Source organism: Athene noctua, chromosome 5 (assembly GCF_965140245.1).
Source record: "Athene noctua chromosome 5, bAthNoc1.hap1.1, whole genome shotgun sequence".
Lineage (NCBI taxonomy): Eukaryota > Metazoa > Chordata > Aves > Strigiformes > Strigidae > Athene > Athene noctua.
This window is the reverse complement of record NC_134041.1, coordinates 67,232,583-67,256,440: the sequence shown is the minus strand read 5'-3', so window position 1 is coordinate 67,256,440 and position 23,858 is coordinate 67,232,583. Positions and strand designations below refer to the sequence as shown.

General features: G+C 55.0%; 1 protein-coding gene across 1 annotated transcript in view; it reads right to left on the bottom strand.

The window, feature by feature from the left end:
• The window catches only part of PWWP2B (PWWP domain containing 2B), a 53,598-nt gene extending 32,505 nt beyond the window's left edge, over nt 1–21,093 (bottom strand). Inside the window, exons 1-3 of the mRNA XM_074908022.1 lie at nt 21,056–21,093; nt 20,890–21,012; nt 12,248–13,901 (exon numbers count right to left, since the gene is read on the bottom strand). Coding sequence (XP_074764123.1) covers nt 12,266–13,901; nt 20,890–21,012; nt 21,056–21,093 — 1,797 coding nt within the window. The 3' untranslated portion in view covers nt 12,248–12,265. The remainder of the gene's footprint in view (nt 1–12,247; nt 13,902–20,889; nt 21,013–21,055) is intronic.
• Between the last annotated feature and the right edge of the window lie 2,765 nt (nt 21,094–23,858).

Genomic DNA, 23,858 nt, shown 5'->3' with positions numbered 1-23,858 from the left:
ATCGTGTGCTCCTCCTGAGGCTCGGCAGAAGGGGCTTTTTGGTGCTGAACTCTTCCTGTTAAACTCTCTTGTTAAACAGAAAAGGGAAGCTCTGACCTCTCTTGCTGACATTCACAAGACCACAGTACGAGCCAGCACGAACCGGGCCAACGCCAGCTTGTACATTTTGTGATCTGCTTGTTCTTGGAATTCGACAATAGTTCATCAGTGTTTGCTGCAACGGGGTACGAACAAACAGGAAGCAGAACCTGCAACGATCCTGGAGCTCGACGGCCACTTCTACACGCAGACAACATTTAACCTAGCAGGGACAGCTCTGAACTGTTTTCTCCAACATCAGATTAACCACAAATTAATGTTTCTAGACTGAAGGAATCCAAGAGGAAGCTAGACTATCGCAAAACCAAACTGATAGCGTTTCAGAAGCTTGTCTGTAGGAGGTCTCTTTAGTTTGTAAACCATTTGTACTCTAAATTTGGTACAAAAGCTCTAGGCTTTCTGGTTTTTAAAGGCCGCTAATCATTTCTGGCCACATGAGAAGATGAAAATCCTTCCTGTCCAACAACACGTGTTCACAGGGCCTTAAACTACCCTCGTTGGCTAGGTGCGAGCACGAAAGTCCATTCCAAACGTTAACTGCTGGAGGCACGGGGCTAACCACCGACCTCTGCGCGCAGCGTGAGCCAGCCCGGCCCCAGAGGCTCAGGACACACACCCACCCCCGCCACCGGGCGAGCGGTGCTCCACGTACCTGAGAACACCGAATGGCTCAGCTCTGCACTGAGCGCCAGGACAAAGCTTTAGCACAGGCAAGGACAGCCACATAGTTCTGTGTTGCACATTTTCCAAGTTTTAATAGACACAAAAGTGAGTCCATTGTACTTAAGACACTACAATGATTTCGTTCTATTGCATGTCCTGCTCCAATTACATTTCTCAGAGTACAGTTTGGTAGCTTTAAAATTAACAAGTGTGTGAAATCTGTAAGTAAAATAAGCAGCAGCAGTAAATTTTTGGATTTTATCAAGAATAGCTAAGTTTTAAGTAATAAATACATTCCGAGTTGTGGTTTTTGCTGTTCTCCTAGTTCACTGCCGTACGACTCGTCAGAGTCTCACTCTAGGGTAAGATATCCTCAAGACTCTCCCGCCAGGCTCAGCCCAGAAGAGCCACCTAATGCCAAGTCCCGGTGCCTGTCACCTGTCCCAGATGAAAAGCAGTGCAATCTGACGAGGAAACTCGTCCTCCTGCCACGCACACGGCAACCTCCAGATTCTCCTGGGGAGCATGTCAGGATGTTTACAGACTTCGTGACCCTCTAGAAGAACAGCTGTGCTCTTATCTTCCGTTACCTTGAAGAAAGTGAAAGAGGGAGAGGTTACTGCAGGCGGCACGGCACGGACCGGCATTATCGGCGAGGCATATGCTCCGGGTCTCCTCTAAATATAGCCGGGAATTCCTCTGCTCCCAGCTGGCCCAGCAGGCAGAAACAGCAGCAGCTACAGCTTTGGAAGAAACTCCTCAAGTTAACAAACCCAAAGAGTGGGAATTTGCTCCAGGAGAGAGGTGATATAAATTTCAGTGACGATAATAAATCTTCAGTCTCTGGCTTAAAGACTTTTAAGTCCCGGTTCGGGGTGGGTTACTGTAGGTTAATCTGCCACGAGTCCCTACAGAGAGAGCCACGTGAGGAACATCTGCCTCCACTTTTCAAACACAATCTATAAAATAGGATTATTTTCCCCTTGAGAGCAAAGCCGTACAGAAGCTTTTCCAAGTACCTGGAGCTGCTCAAGACACCGACCGCTGCCGCAGTGCCCGGTCACGTGTTCATGAAGAGACAGAGCAGCCACGTCACCACCTCCCTCTGAATGACACCCCCCTTCCCCTGGACCCCCCGCCCCAGGCTCCCCTGCCCACCCCGAACTCTGCTCGTTCCAGGCCGCAGAAGCACCGCGGGTCACGGGACAGCCTGTGGCTCTCCCAGGACCAGGCAGCCCCCGAAGGCGGCTGCATCCGAGCACACCCGACCACGGCTGAGCAGCCCTCGGGTGGGAAGAGCATGGGAGACGCTTGCGCTGCGTCCAGAAGTGCAAAACCACACACTCCAAATGGCAGCCTCCAAAGGGTGCCAAAGCTACCCAAGCATGACAGGCTACACTGCTGTCATCCCGCCAGGCTTGGAGAGACACAGCTACTGGAGAGGGATGGGCCCGTCCATCGAAAAACTCGGGAAGACAAGAAGTCCCCATCCTGGAGCACGTAACGTCCTCATCCCTGCACGCAAGAGGTACTTGCACCGGCCCTCTAAGTCAGGTTACGGAGTGGAAGCCTTGAAAGAGTTCGAAGGGAGGACCCACTTGTCTTCAAGATCAAGTCAAGAAACCAGAATACACGTGAAACAACTCAGTGATGCAGAAATGAATGAAAAAACAGCACGGAGATCTACGCTTACACTTTTCAACTGCAAAAGCACCGCTGCACCACACTTCAAACACAGTTTGATCCAGTGCAAGAGTCTGACCAGCCCTAACACACATCCTCGCCAAATCAGCCAAGGCGGCCCAGTCAGAACCACAGGCTCAAAGCCGTGTTCCTGACAAACAGGATGGATGCTACGAAGCAAAAGCTCAAAGACCTTTAGAAACCCCTCACAGCTGAGGTTTGTGACTTGCAAATACAGAGGAGAGTCAGCCAAGAGCACCAACAGGGAACACAGGAAGATGATCACATTTCCAGCACTGCTGAAAACGCAGCAGCACCTCTTCTGCGGGCACGGAACCAAAAGCGACAGCGATTTGCCCAGACTCAGCATCCAGAACGATCCTCGGTATGGCCCATACAATTGAGACTTCAAAGAGCTGATTCAACGCACCACAAACATCTACCCGAAAACCTGTATTCCAGAGAGGGACTGCGACCGGGTTCATAAACTCCTTCAGCATTCAGCAGAATCACGCCGCTCCTGAGAAACTGGGATGTCTCACAACAAGGCTCTATTACCTATAGTTGGCACAGTACAAATTTATACTTAATCTTGCGGGAGAATCTATTCATTTGCCTTGAGATGCATGGCAAGATTTCCAAGAACACACAACAAGCTCACTTGCAGGCTTATTATCTTACACCTCCCAACTCAGTGAGTCCATGGACTGGGCAGAATACCCCTCAAATGGTTTTTGCAGAAAGCTGACCCTTTGAAGACAGATTACAGACTGAGAATATTTGGTCTAAACAGGAAAAAAAATGCATTTTTTTGTTGAGGAGGTAACAGTAAGCCCTCAGGCCAGTTGTATTGTTTGTGATTTTCACACCTGGAGGAAGGAAGCGAAGCAGAAGCCTGAAGCCAAACAACCTCCCAGGGAAGGCCTTGCTGCAAGGGCAGACACTGCCCTGTCGCAGGGACGGGGATGAGGCCGAGCTGCAGCTGCTCACCAGGATGACCTGGGGGCAAAGATGGGGGATTCTCTCCTCAGGGGAGCAGATGGCAAACTGTTCTAGAACAGCTGATGCTCCACGTCCTGCAACGTGGAAACCTGTCCAGCCTGCCCAGCTCCATGTGCCCACGGGCAGTCGTCCCCGGCCGGGAAGCACAGGGCTCCGCAGCCCAGGCTGGGCGAGGGGCAGAGGCTGCCCCACACAGCCCAGGTGTCTGTTCTAAGCACCCTCCTGAGCAGGCCCAGGAGCTCTCAACGTGTGTTCAAGAGGAGCAACACAGCCACTGTCTCTCATACGGTCTCACTCTGTCGCTGGAAAAATACAGAGGTTTCTGCTAAAAAAAAGAAATCTCCAAGATGGAGCAGCGGCTTAAACACTACATTCTGGGCATGGCGGTGGCCTCGATACACGTATGAGTAACTAACACATAACAGACCGACTGACTCAGGACAACGGCGTGACCCGCAGCCACCGCGCTAAGCTGCACGTGGAAAAGAAAGCCAAGAAAGCTCTCCCGAAGCCAAGCGCTTATTCATAACAGAAAAAAAGAAGAAGTTTTGGATCAAATAAAGCCATTCACAAATTCAGATTTAACCGCTGCAGCTGAGTGCAGGAAGCTGATGTGTCTTTGAGATCCCTGCATCCCAAGGGTGTGGATGTGCCAGGACCCAGCTCTCACCCGCTCGGGGGACTCGTTTGCCCTGGTGGGTCGAGGCACAAGCACAGGACACCCCCGCACCCCCTCCTGCCCCTGTGAGAGCGAGGTGCAGCACGAGGGGGAGTTCCTGCGTGTCCCCGGCTGCTCTGCTGCTGCCAGCCGATGCTCACAGACCAGCTCCAGGTCAGGATTAAGACACACACATGTGCGGCCGAGCCGGAGCTCGGGGCCCACCTCCTTCAGGCGAAAGGTTTCCCTGGAGCACTGAAACCCTCTCCCGTCCCAGCCCGGCAAGCGGCATAAGCCCTGCTTACCCTGCACGTCCCAGCGGGTTGGGAAGCCATGGCAGCAAGAAGTGGCTTATTTTGAGGAATAATTTCTAACTGTATCACAATTAACAGCAGGCTGTAACTGAGCATACCAAATAACTCCTTTTCGGACAGAGGGCAGCGAGGCAGCCCTGGCTCAAGCTCGGGAGGATCAAGTGGTTGTGTCTTCCCCAGCCCTGGGGAGGGGACACGGGGCCCAGGGGACCCTGAGCCCCTCTGACAGGCAGCCGACCGGCTCTGCCAGGGCTGGGTTCTTGGAGGTGGAACCTGCTGAAGAGCCCCAGGTGCCTGTGGAAGGGCAGAGGCTGCTGCTGGCCACAGTTCAGGAGAGTCCCTCCTTCCCGGGCCTCCTCCGGCGGGAGGTAGGGCTGCGGTGGGGGGGGGATGTTACTGGATGGCTGCTGGGAGCCCCCACCTGCTGGACAGGGCTTTGGAACCATCTCCGACTCCCAAGGCATCAGCATCCAGCTGACTCGAACAGGCTGGCAGCTATGTTCTCCAATTTAAACCCCATCACCTGAGCATCTCCCTGAAAAATCCTCTATCAGGTTTGAGGGTTTTCTGCTTTTGGAAAGGGTTGCTTTCTGCATGAAGAAAAGGCTCAAGCTGTTGGCTTGAATCAAAATAGAGCAAGTCATCATTCGTAAGGGAAGTTACACCAGCACTTTTGCTACAATTGATTTCTTGAGCCACAGAGAGCACACAGGCAATATGCTTTATAAAAAAAAAAGTGTCTGATGCAACAATAGCAAGGATCTAATACAGATTAAACAGCAATGGGTATGTCAGTTAAAAGCTTCACTCTTTCAGATATTAACTTAATGAAAAAAAGCCTTCATTAAAAAGACACCCTGCTCCTCCCTTCCAGAGACACATCCCCAGTGACCAGGAGATGGACACGGCTAAGGCAGGGCAGCTGGTGGGGGCGGTGCGGGACGGCTCGGGCACAGGACGCCGGGGAGCGCTGGTGACCTCCCGCTCGGGGAGCGCGGGCAGAGCAGCCGCACACGGGCCCTCGCTCTGCGCTGCGGCTGCAGGGACCGGAGCACCAGGGCCCTTCTGCTGCCCGCGGCACCGGGGCTGGCCCAGCGCTCCCCGGCAGAGCGACGCCGCTGGCCGTGAGCTTGGCAAGGTCCCACGCTGTGCCGGAGCACAGACGGCACCAGGAGAAGCAGGAGGGCACTTTCTGACTGATAGAAGAGCTGGAGATCCGCGGTGCAGGGACTGCAGGCATGAAGAGCACAAGCGCACCCGAAGTCGAGGTGTTAAACCCCATCTCTGTCATCACTGCTGGGCACCAGAAGCCTATTTCAGATGGACACGATCTCAGGATGGGCAAGAGTTCATCAGCTAGCTAATGCAAAGCCCATATATTCTGTAAAGGTACATACAGTGTGCAAAATGTGCATCCAGCAGATTTAAAAAAAATAAACCAGGCACCAGCCCATCCTCATCTAGTTTTCAGGACCCCAGCATGCAGCTGCTTCCTTAAGTCTTTGACCAGGCGGACGTTTGCCACTCAGCCCACAGCTGAGCTCGATCCCAGCGGCAGTGATGGGTACTTAGGGGAAGTATCCAGGCTGAAAACCAACAGTTTGCAAGCTTTCCAACATTTAAGCGTCTCCAGGTCGATTCTGGGGTGCAAAGTCCTACCTTTCACAGCTCAGTGTTAAAGTGTCACCCAGTTGAGTCAGCAGGGCTCCTCCCCAGCCGAGCAGCCGCATTAACAGCACACGGCTACTGCATGAACATCTTGTTCCTCTCCTCCGGAGGAACAAGCGCCCTCCTCTACACAGACCTCTACCCAGGTTTCCAAACACCCCCCGTTCCTTCTGGGCCCAAAGCAGCCTTTGTACGTGCAACCTGAAGGTGCTCAACACTTTGCAAATAACCTGTCTACTTGCAGCAGAAGGGGCCAAGCTCCCCAGCCTCTCCCAGAGAGGGAAGAGGGCTCCCTCAGGAAGGGCCTTGCCCCCTGGGCTGACCAGCGCCGCTTGGTCCCACCCCGCGGAACTTGCCCTGCCCGGGGTGAAAAGGGGAACTGCAGCCACTCTGAGTTTACAGAGGAAAGGACTCAATAAACGCAATGCAGGAAAGGCTATGGAAATCTCATTTTCAGATGACCTGTACAAGTTCTCAGAAAAACCAGTTTCCAGGCGCTTTGTCCAGGCAGCTCCGGTGGCCTCACAGCCCGTCCCTGCCTCCGCGGGAAGCGGCTCCACTGGAAGCGCCGAGCCCCCGGCCCAGACCTGCTCCCGCACGGCTCTGACTGGCACTGAGCACAGGACGCTCGCCCCCGGCACGCTCGCCTAGCCCAACCAGCAGATGCCTAAAGCTCCAGGTGGGGCCTGGAGACCCTCAGTTCTGGGCGCAGCTTGCCGTGCTTCCAAGGGAGTTGTTAAGCCCTTCGGCTGATACAAATCTCCTTTGGCGGCTGAAGTTACAGCTCACGTAAGCAGATCGCCTTCTCGGGCATCTGCGCAGCTCGTCTGCAGTTAGAAATAGCACAATGCACGGCCTGCTGGCATTTCCAAAAAACACACCCGGGAGCAGAGCGCGGAGGGAGAGAGGGGCAACAGATGGCACGAGCGGGGAGAAGCAGCAGTGCGGATCTGGATGTTTCCAACTGCTGCCACAGCGGTCACAAGGCAAATGTGGAAGCGCTTTCGGGAAGAGGGAGACCAGCAGGATGGCACCAGACGTGCAGCCCCAGACACCCCGCGCTGGGGCACACAAATATGCGATGCAGTCTATTTTAGACTCGTTCTTCTACTTTGTATTAATATGCAGAGACGCTGACTCCAAGCTGCTTGGAGGAAGACTGAGAAACAGTAATTAAGTTGGATGCTTGGTTTTACTTGACTGAACCATCTAGAAACCACGCCAGGAAAAATCTCAAGCATTCATCTTCTGGGCTGAAATATTTCACATAACCAGGCAGGTGTTTTTAAAAATTTAGCTATCACGGCAACCACCACAACTTTATATAAAGTTATATAACCTTTTTGTGCCACTGGTAGAACAGGAGAGAAGAAGTAAAAGGAAAAAGAAGAGTGATTTATGTTGCTTCATAAACTGCTGGCAAGCAGTCCTGGCTACATGCACATACAAAGCCCTGAACATCTTTGAAGGTGAAGTCATAACCCAGCGTTCCAAATTTTACGTTAGAGCTTACTATATATAGCAAGTATGCAATAAGCTTTGATTCTGCTGTACATGGTAGCAGCGTGCTTTTTGTGATGAATGGCTGAACGTACTGATACTAAGGGTCTATTAAGCTAATAGTAAAATGAAAACCCCCAAAAGCCAGTATTTTTAAGTTTAATGGTTCCACAGCCACAGCTTGGGGGTAGGGGGGATAAAGAGAGGGAGGAAGAGTAAAGGATTTTTCCAGACTGAAAAAGCAAATGAATATACATATTGTAAACTAGTCTCGTGCAGAGAGGTGTATGAAAATCTACAAGCAGTTTTTCTAAAAGGTTCTACTCTGTGAAAGGGCTGTGGGCAGGGAGGGGAGATCTGTCCTGAGGAGCCACTCGGGAGGAGGAGGGAGCAGAAGACACTGAGCACTGCGGGAGGTGCTGAGCCTGCTGTGGCCCCGCGCCTGCGGGGACCAACGCTCCTGCCAGGCAGCGGGCCCAGGGCACCGCGGGCTCGGGGGAAAGCCCCATCCCATGGCACGAGGCGCTCCCTGGAGCAGGGACAGGGCGGCCGTGGGGAGCACGGGTCTCCTTCCCCGCTGTGCCCCAGCCCACTGCAGAGTCGAGCTCATCTCCACCGTCCCCGCCCTGCGTGGGGGTGACCCCCCTCCCCAACCATCGTATGCCCTTCAATGGCACCTCTGCGGCGGTGGAACACGCGTACGCCAGAAACCTGCTCTGAGAAAACCAGAAATAAGCTGGGGTGCTCACCCCTGTGAAAGACAGCAAAGGGCCATTGGGTGGCTGAAGGAATCTGACATTTACGCAGCTGCAAGTTTAAATATGACGTTATCGTGGAAGCGAACGGAAAGCAAAATGCAAAAGCACAAGAGATTTCCTTATTTCCAAGAAAAAAGCCGAGGCTGGAGGGCCAAAGCCCGCCGGTCCGGCTCTCGGGGCAAGTCCTACACGAGGGCCCACTGCCGCGGCTGAGACCCGTGCTCAGCGCCCCGCAGGCGACGCCGCGGCCTCGCTCCCACTTCCCGGCCCTGGGACGGGCTGTCCTTAACAGAACGGCAACCGTCCTCCGCTCTGGGGCGACCGCTGTCCTCCGGGCAGCCACGGCGAGGGCTCACCCCAGCTCCCACCCCGCGGGACGGGGCTGCCAACACGGCACGGGGGCCCGGCCTACCAGGTCAGGATCTGTGGGACGTAACGCTGCCCATTACCCCGGCACTGCCAGAGCTCGGCCCTGGACACGGCCACCTTCTGCCAATAACAGAGGCCTGCAGTCATAAAAGCGCGAGGAGTGGAGGTGGGACAGTGTCTGGTGCTTTAAAACCAGGCGGCAAGAGTAGCTCACCCAGCACCCAGCCCCAGCACAGGCACCTCCGGAACGCGGGCAGCACGGGCAGCACCTGGCCATACGGGGGACACAAGCAGAAGCTGCAAAGTGGCAAGAGAAGATGCTGAGTGGGCACTCTTCTCCTGGTACTACTCCAAATCAAGAGTTCTTACAAATTTGACTTCTACAGGTTGCTAGTCTTGTCTGTTGTTTTTCCAGAAACCTTGTTTTACTAGTCAGCTAACGATAGTATTTTCTTTGCAAAAAAAAGTATAAGGACAAAATGGTAAAAACATCGAAGTGATCATACCAGCTTTTCCAACCCAACTTTAAAAAAAAGATAAAATCCAACTCCTTCCAGTTTTATATGGATCCACAAATCACCTGAAATGTACATTTTTTCCAGTGACTGCCCTCCACGCTTTGCAGAATAGCATCACGTGTAAGGAGACAGAAAGTTTCACAACAGAAAGTGTCAACAGCCACAAACTTCTGCTGTGCTCAGGATCAGCAGCAGTGGCATTAGCAAAGCGCAGCCGCAGAAGGCACCTCCTGGGCTCCTGCTCTTGGTCTGTGTCAGCGATAACGAGCCCTCGTGCAGCTGCTGGTGAAGCCGCAGCACGGCAGATTGTACACTGGCAACGCGCAGTATGACCAGCCAGATGCCTGCTCTTCGAAACTGCTTTAACTGATGTAAGGCTGTACTGCCTTGAAAGGCCTCAAAGCTTTCAGATATTTAACTGCAGCTCAAGTGTCATCGTGGTCCTGGGACTCAGCAACTGCAAACATCAGTGAAAACTTAAGTTACACTCTTCAGGAAAGAGCAGTTGGTGAGCAACTGATGGAAACATTTCAGTTCTACCTTAGGGAAATTCAGGGAAAGCAGTAAAATTCAGTCCTCCTGAATAGAACTAGGTACAGGGCAAATCTCCACAATAACGAGCTGGTTTACAATTGAGGTACCAAAACACTAGACATGCTGGTCTAATCATTAATCTAACTAAGTGTGACACGTGGAACACGGGAAGTTGTTTTGTTCTGCTTTTCTGGTCTGGAGCAACTGCAGTTGTTTATCCAACATCACGTCATCTCCAGACAGGCAGGCTGTGCTGGCAGCTCACCTTAGGCACATGTAAGGCAGAAAATCACCCGTGGAAAGCCAGCTGCAGGAGGCCGATGACACGGCGAGATGTGTTAAACGCACCTACGTAGCCATACACACGCGCAGAGCCTTGGCCGAAGCGTGCAGAGGGAAGGGAGGGTCTGGTCTAATCCAGGACATCCACCATTTCCTTCTCACTCTCAACATGTTCTTCTTTCCCCCAGCTTACAGACCTGCTCCAGCCCTTCTGCTCAGGTGCCCGCTGTCTCTGCAGCAGCGCAGGTCTCCTCCAGAGCAAGTGCTTCCTTTCCTCCCGGAGGCCTTGCCCCCAGCGCTACCACCAGCACACCCGCAGTGCTCCCACCAGTGACACAGGCAGCGCTTTCCTTCGGCTGAGGCGGGACTGGGCAGACATCCTCCCCTCTCGGGTTCCAGGCCTGGCCTCTGAGCTGCTCGTGGCCCCCGGCTCCCCTGCGGCGCACGGCCTGACCGCCGCGGCCAGCCCGAGGCCGAGCCAGCCCTGCTGCTCCTTACACACAGACTGTCGGGACGGGGGCAACAGATTCCGAGCACGGCTCCTTCCCCAGCGAGGACAGCGTATACTGAGCATCAGGTTTATTTATACTCCAGACCCAGCTAATAGGACTTTGGGTCCAATCCAAACACTCCTGATAGAACAAAGTCTTCAGCCAGAGTTAAGCAGCATTTGAAGGGGCAAGATCAAGGATGAAGCTTAAATGCTGCCACTGCAGTTCTACATTTTCACTCCCTCGAGTGCCCAGTCATCCGGACACCTTGGGCACACAAGATGAATATGCCACCCTCTGATTACTTACTCCAGCCAGGCTTGCCGAGACGGAGTAACAACTCAAGCAAAGGAAGTCCTTCATCACCCTCAAGAAGGTGGTGAAGTGCCATCATGACAGAGGGTACATCCCCTCAGGATGACACAGGACTGACCCCCACAGTCCCACTCACTACAACAGCTCAGAGAAGCACAGAGCGTCTCGAGCAGGAGTAGTACTGGCTGGTGCACACACAGTCCTTGGTGTGAAGAAGAGCAGAAATATTTAGGGGGCGACATAATGAATCACACTGTATAAAGCAAAACCTTCAACAAGAAGACTCTCCGTAATGATCAGTTATGGTTTTCAGTCAGAAAGTTAAGCCCTCCCCTTGTTTAATCGCATCACAGGTGAGGTCTTGTCTAGATAGTGGTGACTGGGAGGTTGTGAAACAATTCTAGATCTTATTCGAGCTGCTGAATTTTTCCCATGGACTTCACGGAGGGCAGCGTCCGAGGCAGCATCAACTGTAACAGACGGTATTTCTATTCCAGACACACCACATCCTGTATTTTTAGGCGCCTGGGCAAAGTTTTGACTGTTTGATGAGAAAGGGAGTCCCATCCTCCATGCTTGCAACCAGTAAAAGCAAAACATGGAGGCAATGAGTCATCTCCCACGTTTACGTTCCCACCTCATGTCCCACCCCCACCTCCTCAGACAAAGAGGCTGCAAGTGAAGCCCAAAAGAACTTAATGTGATGACCTGGGCCATTCCCCAGCAATACACCCAGATTTCAGCCACAAGTGCTACGAGAAATATTGAAAAATTGTTCCCCAGTTAAAGACAGTTTTTGGTACAATTGTTTTGAAGATCCATAAAGAAAGTGCTTTCATAAAAAATCCAGAAATCGACGCCAGAGGGGTCAGAGAAACTGCAGGAGAGCAAAGGGCCTCCAAGGGCCCTCAACTGTTATGGGGAACTGCTGGGCATCTGAACCTAGATATGATACATATAATCTCAGTTCCAAGAAGACTTTTATTCTTTGAACCAAAAAATGTTTCAAAGAAAGCCGAGGAGCTATTTAGTCCTCCAGCCACACAGGATTAGTTTTGACACAGAGTATCCTCAACACTCACCACATTCTAGCAATAAATGGCCTAACACAGGGCTACAATTTTATCAGCTCTCTGAACAAGCGACACTTGCTCCCTCATATCTGCTTTGTACTCCCCCACGAGTGGGGGCTCCTATTCCCATGGTCCCCCCCAAGGTTTGGAACTAAAGGTTCCTCTCACCTCTGAAACCACCGCCAGCCGCTAACAGCGAGGCATTTAACACCCATCAACCTCGGTTTTCATGGAGAAGCAAATGCAAACACACAGCGGAATGCAGATTAAAAAGCACAAGGAGGTTTTTCATGGGAAGCGTTAGTCCAGCAAGCACTCACCTGATACTGGAGGCAAAATTATGTCTCAAACTGTGTTAAGAGATCTCTTATTTCTGGAGTCAGATGCTCTACTGCCTTTGCAGCTTCCGTGATAGCTTTCCGATACATCCCTTTCTTCTTGCGATTAAATCTCAGTTTGAAAAACTCAGAGAAAGGAGAGAGTTTTGAAACAGATAAGAATGAAGTCGTTGGAGAACCAAACCATGATACTTTAGCTTCTCGCCATGAAGGTTCCCCATTTTCCTTCTGGCTAAGGTTTATGTCAAGAACACGTGCTGGCCACCATGGAAACCCATGAATCTTACCCCAAACAATATCCCCCACTGAAACAGTTCTTCCATCTTCTGTGACGCATTTGGACACGCTCTGGGTGTGCAGTCTGACTGTCAGTGGCGGCACAATTTTACGCTCATCTTTTGAAGATGAAGAGACGGATGCATCATCACCAGGCAAAAAGTCACACATTTCTGGTGATGTCACTTCTGAACTAGAAGACTTGGATTCGTCTAGACTGTCGTTACTACACACTGATAAACTAGAAGAATCTGCTTTTCTTTTACGATAATTCATAAGGAAAGCCAAGTTATCATGTCCATCTTTACCCTGGGGAAATCTTTTAAAATCATCGTCTTCACCTGAACTCCCTGAAGATATCTCAGCTAAATTTCTGTCTGTGGATTCATCATTGTAAAACGCGCCTGGGTTGGACTCCCTGCTGTTCTGAAGGACGTTGATTTCATCAATCAGTTCTGCCTTATAAATTGAAACACTCTGACCATCATTTATGCGATGGGGCTTCAGCCGTATCTTTGGGGGTGGGACATCCGCACTGGAATGCACCGGCCGCGTGAGCTTCAGTTTTGGAATGGAAGCAAGCTGGCTGCCTGCTGACTTGTCCATTAAACATTTGGTTTCTCGACAGCGTTCAGAGTCTCTGGTCTCCTCTTGGTCCTCCCCTCCGTTCTGCAATATTCGCTCCGGACAAAACGGTTTGACTGAGCCGTGAACCCGGGACGGGATTTTTACAACTTCGCCCTTCCCCTGTGGAGTACTGTAGGATATTTTTATAACTGGCGTTCGATGCACTAGTTCCCCAGAAAACTTGTCATCCTCTCTCTTCTCTCTTTTGTTCCTTTTCTCCACATAGTCGGAGTCACTGTGCTTTTTCTGCTCTTTGTCCTGAATGCTCAGCTTCCTCCTGGTTTTAGAACTCTGCCTGGCTGGGTTGGCATCCTCGGGGTTCAGAGTGTTTTTACACTTCTCACAGAGCACCTGCCTCGGCCGCAGCCTGATCGTGCTCATGATGAGCCTTCCCGGGTCTCTATTCCGCGACAAACGCCTCCTCGTCCTCTTTATAGTCCGTGGCGGCGGCTGAGGAACCCACTGGTTGTAAGTGTGCCGCAGCCACAGCGGGCGGGGAAAGGGGGCTCCCTCGAAGTAAGGGGGGTAAGGAGGGAGGCTGCCAGGTGGCGGGGGAGGCAGGAGGGGGGGTACTTGCTCATCACCGTTCCCCTTGGGAGGCTTTTCTGCAGCGGGCTGCGGCTCCGTCTTGCCCGGCACAGCATCTCTGCCATCAGCAACTCCGTTAGCGACAGCGTCAGCAGGAGGGTCCTCGTGCTTGGGAAAGGAGGACGGGAGGCAGAACAATCCGGACCTAAAACAGGGCGAGAGGACAGGGAGGGAAAGAGACAAAGGGTAAGGATGTTTGAAAGTTGCTTCCCTGGGGAGACTGCACAAAATTAACATGTTAGTTTATTTAAAAACAACCAACCAACCAGCAACCCCCCTCCCACAACTTCAATATACCAAGAATGCAACATTTTCCCTTGACTTTTAAGACAAGGCAGCCAATTCTGCCACTGAAAAAAATAACAGCATCTCAAAATTTAGGAAAGGTGTCCTACTCTCCTGCCAGAAAAGGCATGGCGACCAAAAACTCTATTTCCATGAGCAATTTGCACAAAGTTTTACTCTAAGAAATTTTATCAGGCAAAGCAGTTTATTTTATCAGCAGGCTGGTGAAGCCACAAGGAACGCTGTGATATGGATTACACAAGCCTGCTGGGAGCTATTAAACTTCCTTTCTTCACGCTGTATTTGCATGGCTGATTTTTCAGCTTCTTATTGAAAATCTGAGCATCTTGACTCAGGTGGGCAACTTGCACGTTCAAGCCACAAGTTCACCAGCACACAGCTCTGCTCCTCTGCCCCCGGTCTCTCCACATGTGACTTTATTTGTTAAAATAAGGAATACACTGCTACTTCAGAATAGCAAGGTTAAGAATGATGATCACTGTTGTTCAGTGCCGAGTCTCGTTACAGGCTGCCAAAGTCTGGATACAATATCTTGCAGCTGTATTGGCAAAAGCAAACCCTCTCAAACACTGAAACTCACTACCGCGACTCGTATCTCTGGGTTTCTGCACCAGAACTTATGCCCTTGGCCTGACATTAGAAATATTATGCTAACACAGCACCTGGACAAATATTTGCCCTGAAACACTGACTCAGAGCGGGCAATGCTCGCTGTCTTGGCTTTCCAGAGACACTTCTGTCGAGAGTGCACTGTCAGGGACGTGTTTCAGCTTTTTTAATAACAAAATGCTGTACAGGTGAGCCATGAAGAAGCCAGAAAGAGATGAAGAACAGTTAAAGACCAAACACTAGTTTTAACTGAGGATGTTACACTCCCCGCTCCCCTCCTCACTAGACATCATATTCCTTCCAACCACTAGCAAGGGAGGAGCTTCTTGGCATTGAAGAGAAGGACTCTGGCAACCGTGACACAGAAGGGCACCAAAGACAAGCTGAAGGCGTCCACTCACTCGCACATCCCCTCACCAAGAGAAGCACAGAGTCACCGCTGCGGGTTGGCCGCGGGAGAGGAGCTCCCCCCTCCCCAGCCCTGCGCTCGGGCCACGCCGCTCTGCGGGAGGAAGGACCCTAAAACCGCCACTGCCCCTCGCCAGGCACCGGCGAGGAGCCGTCTCCTTCCCCGGAGCACCAGCAGCGTTAGCAAAGGTCACAACCATCCCAGTCAGAGACAAAAACCAGCAGGGCTGTTCAAGGAGGGCACAGGAGAAGGGGGAACCTGGTCCCCTGGTAAGCTCTAACCCACTGGCTCCATTCTCCTTTCCACAGACAACTACAGACTGTCTCTCTCTCACCTGATTTGCATCCACCTAGTTTGAAAATACAGCTTGCATAAACAAAGCAAGCAGTAATTAATCTGATTCTGGTACCAAGTCACTGCCCTTCTCTGAAATAAGAAGACCCAATGAGTTATCTGGACTCTGGAAAGTCCTTCCCCATTATTCAAAGAGTAAGAGTGCAAGAACTTGGTATTCAGATGACAGCTTAGTTCAACTGGGAAGCTCCCAGTTCGAATGCTAGCCAGTCAAGAGGATTAGGCTGTTGAAACCACATAATTTGGAACAAAATGCTTTTGTTCTAAGAGGTTTTTTTTTAAACACAGACAACTGAGAAGGTAGGTGTTTTTCAAACAACAAGGAGAACACAAGTACAGTTTGTACAGCCAAACAAAGAAGTCAGCATCATTCATAAAACAACTGACAGTGATATCATTTCCGAAGGCCTGGCTATAAATTTTGGTTATTTTATGCAATGAGACTGTATAATCTGGTCATACCAGAGAACTGTGCAAGTCTGCTCGTCATGTGGACACGAGCCCAGCTCCCTCTGCTCCCGCGGGCGAGCCCGGATCCTGCCTGCTCGGAGCCAGGCTGCGGGGAGCAGCGAGCGAGCAGGCAGGTCCAACAAACCCGCTTCCTTCCCCAGGATCCGGCGCGGCACGAAGCTCCTCGCTTGGCAGAAGCGAAGCACTCAGAGGTTCACTCCCTGGGATGATTTATGCTTGTGAAGTTACCGTATTAGCACGTCACAACCCTGCTAGGTCTGAAACAGCCCAGCTCGCCCTTCAGAGCAGCACCGTGGCTGTTAAGCCATTTTAAGCAGAAGCCCATGAGGCTGGGGTCCTGCCATTTTAGGCTTGCCACAGAAATACAAGGAAAAGATGGTGAGGAAGAGCCCCTCGCAGCAGGGACTCCTCACCCAGACACAATCATCGCCCTGTGCGGATTCAGCAGCTCCTCGGCCAAAAGATGCAGCAGCACCAGCGGTCTGAGAGAAAACCCACCACCTGCCTTGTCCGAGGGCTCGCAGCCTGCCACCCTGGACAGCAAAGCACCTCAAGGCCCATTTTCAACAGCAGCGGCTTCCACAGGCCCAGGCAGCGGCTCTGTCAGGGGGGGCCATGGCCCCACGGCTCTCCGGCCAGGAGAGCGGGAGCCCGTGCGGGCCCCACACGGGTGCCCCGCACCCCAGGGCAGCCAGGGCGGGGGCCGATGGACGTGCTTGCTCCCGAGGGGCCTCCAGGTCTCTTCCTTCATCCTGGAAGCGTCTCTGAAGGCCAAGAGAGCGGTTTTGCCGAGGAGTCATCCCTTTCCCAGGCTGCCTACCACACCAGTCCTGGGCGGAGGCAAGGGCAGTCCCGCCGTCCCCCCCGTGCCATTATGTGCTCCCCAGCCCTACCTCTCCATCATGGGGGGGCAGGAAAACAGCCCCAGAGAGGGCAGGCACAGACACCCCTTATCTCATCACCGTATCGCCCAGCGCCAGCAGGAGCCAACGACTGCCACCGCCCAGGGCTGCTTTCAGTTTCTCTATCCCTCCGGCCCACTGGCAGGGACACACTGACAGGCCGAGCTCCTCCGGGCTCCTCCAGCCACGGGAACACCAGGGACTGCCCGCACCCCCGGCCCTGCCTGCACCCCCAGCACTGCCCCCGCAGCCAGCCCAGAGCCGCCTTCCACGCAAGCACGGCTCCTTCTAAGAGGATTTAGCTCCGGTGTCTTTCCACCCACTGCAGAACAAGGAATGTTTCATCTGACACACTTCACTTTCCAGGAGCAGCTCACTTTTACCACAAGGAGAAATAGTTTCACAAGCTTTCCCTACATCCCCCCCACTTTTTTTGCACAGATGTGGGTGTAGTTAATGTATTTCTTCACTCTGCTCTCTGTCACTCTTGATTCTGTGTACCTGAACCGATTCAACGGAGATGAAGGTGCCCGAGTTTGGGGCGTGAGTGCATGTGCAGATGTTACAGGCATCAGGAGATCGTGCAGAAAGTGATTTCACCCTGCTTATAATCTCCCTTTCTGGGGCAGATGTAGCCAAAAGGACTAAGTTACCTAAACCCAACCTCTGCTTGGAACAGAAGACATCATCCTCCAGTTTATCCTCATGCATAATTAAAAACCAACTAATTATAAGTTCCGTTGCAAGGAAATTGTCAAGTCTTGTTCTCAAAACACACTTTAACTGCAGTCAAAATGCATTTAAATCTCATAAGCATGGATGCTACGTAGCTTACTGTAGAAGAGTGAATTTATTAGAAGAAAATAACCACCAGTCACCCGGTAATAAGTACTGGTGCTTGCTGCATACGCTATCGAGGCTGCGGGCAGAAAGGGATGCCTGTAGGAAGCCAATAACCACTTTTCTTCAAATAATTCCACAGCTGTTGGAAAAGTCAGGCATGCATTTTTAACTACATCCCACTGCTCCCAAAGGCACAGGGGAAAGGCTGGAGGCAGGCACGCTCACCGGCACGCAGGGGAGAAGGAGAAGGCAGGCTGCAGGCAGGCTGCAGGCAGGCTGCAGGCAGGCTGCAGGCAGGCTGCAGGCAGGCTGCAGGCAGGCTGCAGGCAGGCTGCAGGCAGGCTGCAGGCAGGCTGCAGGCAGGCTGCAGGCAGGCTGCAGGCAGGCTGCAGGCAGGCTGCAGGCAGGCTGCAGGCAGGCTGCAGGCAGGCTGCAGGCAGGCTGCAGGCAGGCTGCAGGCAGGCTGCAGGCAGGCTGCAGGCAGGCTGCAGGCAGGCTGCAGGCAGGCTGCAGGCAGGCTGCAGGCAGGCTGCAGGCAGGCTGCAGGCAGGCTGGCTCCTGCCCGCAGCCACTCCCGCTTCCCACGCAAGCTGCCTGCAGGCCGAGCCCCCGCAAACCCGGGCAGGCGGTTTCGGGTTCAAACCTGTGCCTGCTTCTTTGCAGCTAAAATAACGGGAGTCCGGCGGGTGGGGCCTGGACAGAAGGGATCTCCTGGCTGCCTGCGCACTTGGCATCCAGGCCGGCTCCTGCTCAGCTCCCTGTGCCACCCGCTGCCCTTCAGGAGAAACAGAGACTCAACCTCTACGTAACGCTAACACCAGTTTAAAACAGAAAAAGCCAAAGAGCCACCATAGAGGCTTTCCCTCTCTTGGGGTCCCCCTCTCTTTTTGTCCAGGTAAAACAATCCCCTCTGGTTGCTCCCCTCCTGCCAGGCCTGTCCCGCTGCCCACAGCCCCGCTCTGGGCAGCCAGAGACCGTCCCATCGGCGGGGAACAGGGAGCGGGAGGGGAAACCGCTGTGCCACATCGCTGCTTTGGGGCCTTCAAAGCTGCACCAAGCTGACAAATTCCTGCGGCCTTGGGGACACGTCTCAACCTTTGCCTTCCAACCACCAGCAGGCCGACTCCTGCACTCTGCTGCTAACATGACGAGCATGAGCTCTTCTTCCCTCCACATCCCAAATTTACGGCTGCTGCAGCGCAGAAGCAGCGCTCAGGCTATCCCTCATGCTCACCCGAAGTCACTGAGGTCCCCCCGGAGCTGGGCACTCGCCTGGCCTATGACATTTCCTTCCTGTGGCCCAGCCAGAGGCCGGGGCTCTCCAGCCACCTGTCGACAACCATGTCACGGGCTCGCTGTGGTCACCAGGGGCCAGCTGGTGGTCGGGACCACTGCGGACAGGACACGGCCCCAGCAGCTGCTCCACACAACACCCGAAGCGGGGAGAGGCTCTCCCCCAGGGCTGCAGGAGGCTGGTGGGAGCTGAGCTCTCTACCCAGGGCTCCTGGAGAGAGGCGGGATGTGGTCCCGCTCCATCGCGGCTGAAAAGAGGATTAAAACACAGTGCCAGGTGGCGCTCAGAAGCCGGACTGCTCTTCCTCCCATGTCTGTACCTGAAGCAGCCCTACTGTGCCAGCGGGCCAGAAAACTGGCCGGCTCAAAGGTTTTTGTTTTTTTGAAGGCAACGAGAGGGAGCAGCAATCCCATCCCTGAGTGAGCTCAAGGCAGGCGGGCCTGTGCGAAGGCTCACCTTTCGCCACAGACAAGCCTGATCATTCCTGGGGCGGGTGGGAGGAGATGGGGGCACTTATCCTGCTCATGGGGTAAAACACATCCCCAACCCCTTTGTTCTGCCCTCCCTGTTCCACTTCGAGTCATAAAGCGGGATGCTGCTCCCGCAGCCCCACTGCCGGCGCAGGCAGCCCCGGCCAGGCCGCAGGTCTCCGGGACAGCAGCCGAATGAGCACCAACCCCTGGAGAGAAGTCCCTGCTCCCGCGGGCGCGGGCCGTCCGCCGCCTCCTGCCGCGGCAGAGATCGGCATCACCGGCCACCGGCCCCAGAAGCGCCTTAAAGCCTGGGAGAAAACCCGTCGGGTGGTTCCTTGGATCCACGGGGGGCAGAGGGGGCAAAAAGAAGACAAAAATCACGGAGAAATGTTAGTGGAAAAAAAACCAGGTGAAAACAGCGCATGTTGTCAGGAAGGAGGAAGACGATGGAATGTGAAAAGGTGGAAAGAGCTGCAGCTGTATCAGCCTCCTGCTCGCTGCTCCGCCTGGAACCAGACACCGAGCGGCTTTATAGACTCTTAATAGAGTTTAGATGCCTGAATACTTTTGAAAATCTGGCTCCAATTTTCCGGAAGAGCCCTGCGAAACTAAATAAACTCTGAAAATTAGGTTCAGAAGTCTTGCTTCATACATCTTTGGAGAAGAATTAAGAGAGGTGAAGCTGCCTGTGGCCCGTCCCAGCACTAACCCGACCGTCCCTCGAGCAGACCGACCCCAAACCCCGGCTGAGCCTGCCCAGCGCGGGGACAGCGGCCCGGCTGCGGCAGGGCCACCCCCCGGCGCTGGCAAAGCTCGTTTCGCGTGGGGCTAACGCGCCGCCGCGCCCGCGGATCCCTTCCAGAGGCGCCTCCGCCGGTCTCGGAGGGGCCCCCGGCCCCGCCGGGTCCGTCTGCTGCTGTCGCGGCAAAGCAGCGAACCGGAGGGAAGATGCTCCACGATCCGCCCGAGACCACGGCCGCGGCCAGGGGGGTTGCGGGGCTCGAGGGGGGGGTGTGACACGGCGGCAGGGCGGCTCCAGGGACCGGTCGGACCCGCTTCGTGGCCGCTGGCGACGGAGGGGAGAAAAGGGGAAGAAAAAGCCAAACGCGGCCAGGCTGCGGCCTCCCCCCCGCCGGGCCTTGCCGGGGCACCGGCCCCGCCGCCCGCCCTCGGAGCGCCCGCGGGCCCAGGCCGGAGCCCGGCACGGAGGGGCCCGGGCGGCCCTGCCTCCCCCAGCCCCGCCTGCACCGGCTCCGGCAGCAGCGGGACGGTACCGGGACGGCCGGCCCCGCCGGACCGGGCCCCGCTCCCCACCCCCGGACGCTTTGTTCCCGCCGGGCCGGGCCGCCCCGGGCGAACAAAGGGCGAGAGCCGCGGGGGCAGCGCGGGGCCTCCGACCCCCGGCCGGGCCCGCTCCCCCCGCCCCGCTGCCGGCGCGCCCCCCGCCGCGGCCGCGGTCCCCCAGCCCGTACTTCTTGGTGCAGTCGAGCAGGACGCCGGTGAAGCGGCGCTCCCCGCAGCTCAGCGTGACCACCAGCGTGTCGTTCACCATCTGCTCCACCAGCACCGGCAGCCACGCGCCCACCCGCGGCGACGACGGCGGCGACGGCGGCGGACGACGGCGGCGACGGCGGCGCCTCCTCCGCCACCTCCTCCGCCGCGGCCGCCTCGGCCATGCTGCTGCCGCCGCCGCTGCCCCTCCCCCGCCGGCGGCGGCCGCTGGGGCCGGGCCGGGCCGCGCCGCGCGATGACCTCACGGTGCGCGGGCGCCCGCGGCCGCCGCTGCCGTCGGTGCGTGACGTCACGGCGCCGCCCCCCCGTCTGCGGGCGGCCCCAGCGCCCCCTGCGCGGCCGGACGGGCACGTGCGCGGCGGGAGGGGCGGGGCCAGGCGCGAGGGGCGGGGCCGGCGCTCCGGGACGGCCGCGCGCGCCCCCTGGCGGCCGCGCCGGGTTCCCGCCAACAGCCCCGACACCCCCGGCGGGGGCAGCGGCCTGGGCTCGGCCTGGGCTCGGGCGGCCCCCGCGGTTGTTCCCGCGGCCCGGAATGCCGTGGGCAGAGCGAGGCCCCGCCCCCGCAACCGATCCTCACGGCGATGTCATAGCGCACTGCGGGGAAATGGCGTCACGGCCTTGGCGGGGCCGGCGGCGACCGGAGAGCGCGGGCCGGAGAGAGACGAGTTATTCGCGATAACGTCGGGCGCTGGGCGGCCGCTCCGTCCCGCCACGGGCAGTAACGGCCCCGGGCAGCGCTCGGCGCTGGAGCCTGCGGCCCAGGCGCAGCCCTCGGTCCCCGCCGGTTCAGGACACACAGAACTGAGGAACACTCCTCACGGTACAGCCGTCCGCACGGGATAAAGACGATGGTTAGACCACCAGTAACTACGAACACACAGAAGCAACTGCACTGTCTGATACGTGGCACGGAGCCCCCGCGGGGGAGCTGAGGGGCCGCCGTCCTGCCGCTCCCCCCAGACACCCAGAACCGCCCGCCCGGACCCGGGGGGTGCCAGGACGGGGCAGCTCCGCGCGGGGGCCCCAACGAAGGCCCGGTGCTCCGCAGCTTCTCACCCCTCCAAGAGGTGTGTCTGAAAAAGACTGACAAATCCAAATGTATGCATTAAGGCGTCTCTTCGGTGGATTTTCATTGTTTTGGGGGTCTGACTCCAGGGGCCTATGGTGCCTTTTGCCAACGCTGTAAGTAGGAAAACGAGCGGCCTAGACACAGGCTGCGCATCGCTATGTGCCGCCGCACGTCCTGGCGTGGAACAGCGGCCCAAAGGCTGCAAACCCCCCTCCAGCACCGTGTCTGGGCAACGCGCTACGGCCACAGGTGGGGTGTGAGCGGGTTCCCGCTGCCCCCATGCTGGGCTCTCGCGGGCCCCCCAGGGCGCACAGACACTCCAGTCGCGGGCCGTGCAGGTGCCGAAGGATCCCAGCACTCGGCCGTTACCAGCGGAGATGGGCCCCCTCTGCGGCCAAAGTCCCCACAGCAGGAGCCTTCCTCCCCCAGCTCCACCGCCCGCCCCTTGCTCGGCTTCTACTCAAAACACCAGTTCACAGCGCCCGAGCACCAGAAGGACCTCCTCCCCCAGCCCCCGCGAACACCAGACACGGCCTTTTTACTGTCCCAGACGTACTGTGGTGCCAATGGAAGCCGCAGTCCCCAGGTCTGCCTCAGTTCTGGGTCCAAATGACACGGAGACAACAACTGCTCTGAGCTACCCCCACACTCCCATCTCAGAGCCCGCTCAGAGCTGGTCATCCGCCCGTGGCTGCCCACAGTTCCATCAGTAACGATCCGGGCTCAGAAACTGCTCTGAAACGCCGTGCTGGCCCCCGGGCAGCCGTGCTGGGAGTCCACAGCAAGAAACACGTGTGCCATGACCTGCGGCAGCAACACACCGCTCTGTGGCGAGCTTCCCCAGCTGTTTTGCAGACAACTGAAACATTACGGTGGCTCTAAGACACGGGAATTATGTGGAATATGGAAACATGGAGAGAAATTCTGGCCACTTAAAATCATTGAGAAGACTTCAGGTGGCTTCATCAGCTCCAGACATCTGTAACAGCACCTCTCTCAAGTTGCTAAAACGTACTTCTGACTTTAAGGTTAGACAGCAATTTACATCTTACTTACTTTACCCGTCTCTGATGTTTACTTCTGTCACTTCACCACTGTGAAGTAATTTAATTCCACTTTTGTTTCCGGGTAAATTTTCTGCTGCTTATTCACTGCAATGACCCTGCAACAAGCTTGCACATCCTCTGACAAATATTCAGAAGCAGTGAAATGTCATTTTAATTGCTTTTGAAATATGAGGGAGTTGAGAAAACATCTCTGCTAACACTTCAGTTCTGTATTTTTTCCCCTGTTCACAAAGGAAACGTTATTCCGCATGTTTTGTGAGGCTGCAGAGCAGGTTCAGATGATGTCTCTGTTCCTTTGTACACAAAATGCAGTAGCATTTTTCCACCTTGTTTTGGGGCTTTGAAATCCTTGAAACTCAGGGTCACCCAGCACTTCCCGATGGGAGCTGCCTTTCTGTTAACTTTGCCAAATGCAACGGTTTGTGCTGAATTTTTTTCTTTCTGCGTGTTTGCTCCAAGGAGATTGTTGTCGGTTGCACTGGTTTGACATCCCTGAGAATAAACAATTCCGTTAATTGTTTTCCAAAAGGGGTAATATTACCCCTTCCTAGCACTCAGACAGCAGCCTGCAGCACCCGGCCTGGCCACACTCCGCCACAGCCAGGCCCTCCCCGTAGCTCCTAACTGGGAAAGCTTGACTTGGAAATTTTAACACTTTAAACCTTTTTTTCTGCCCAAACACCCTGAGATTTTAACTGATGAAGGCCCCAACAGCACCTGAAAACCATATAAAAGCGACAGTGAGACTACAGATCCAGGGAAAAGCTCCAAAGCCTGAGCTCTGTAACAAACA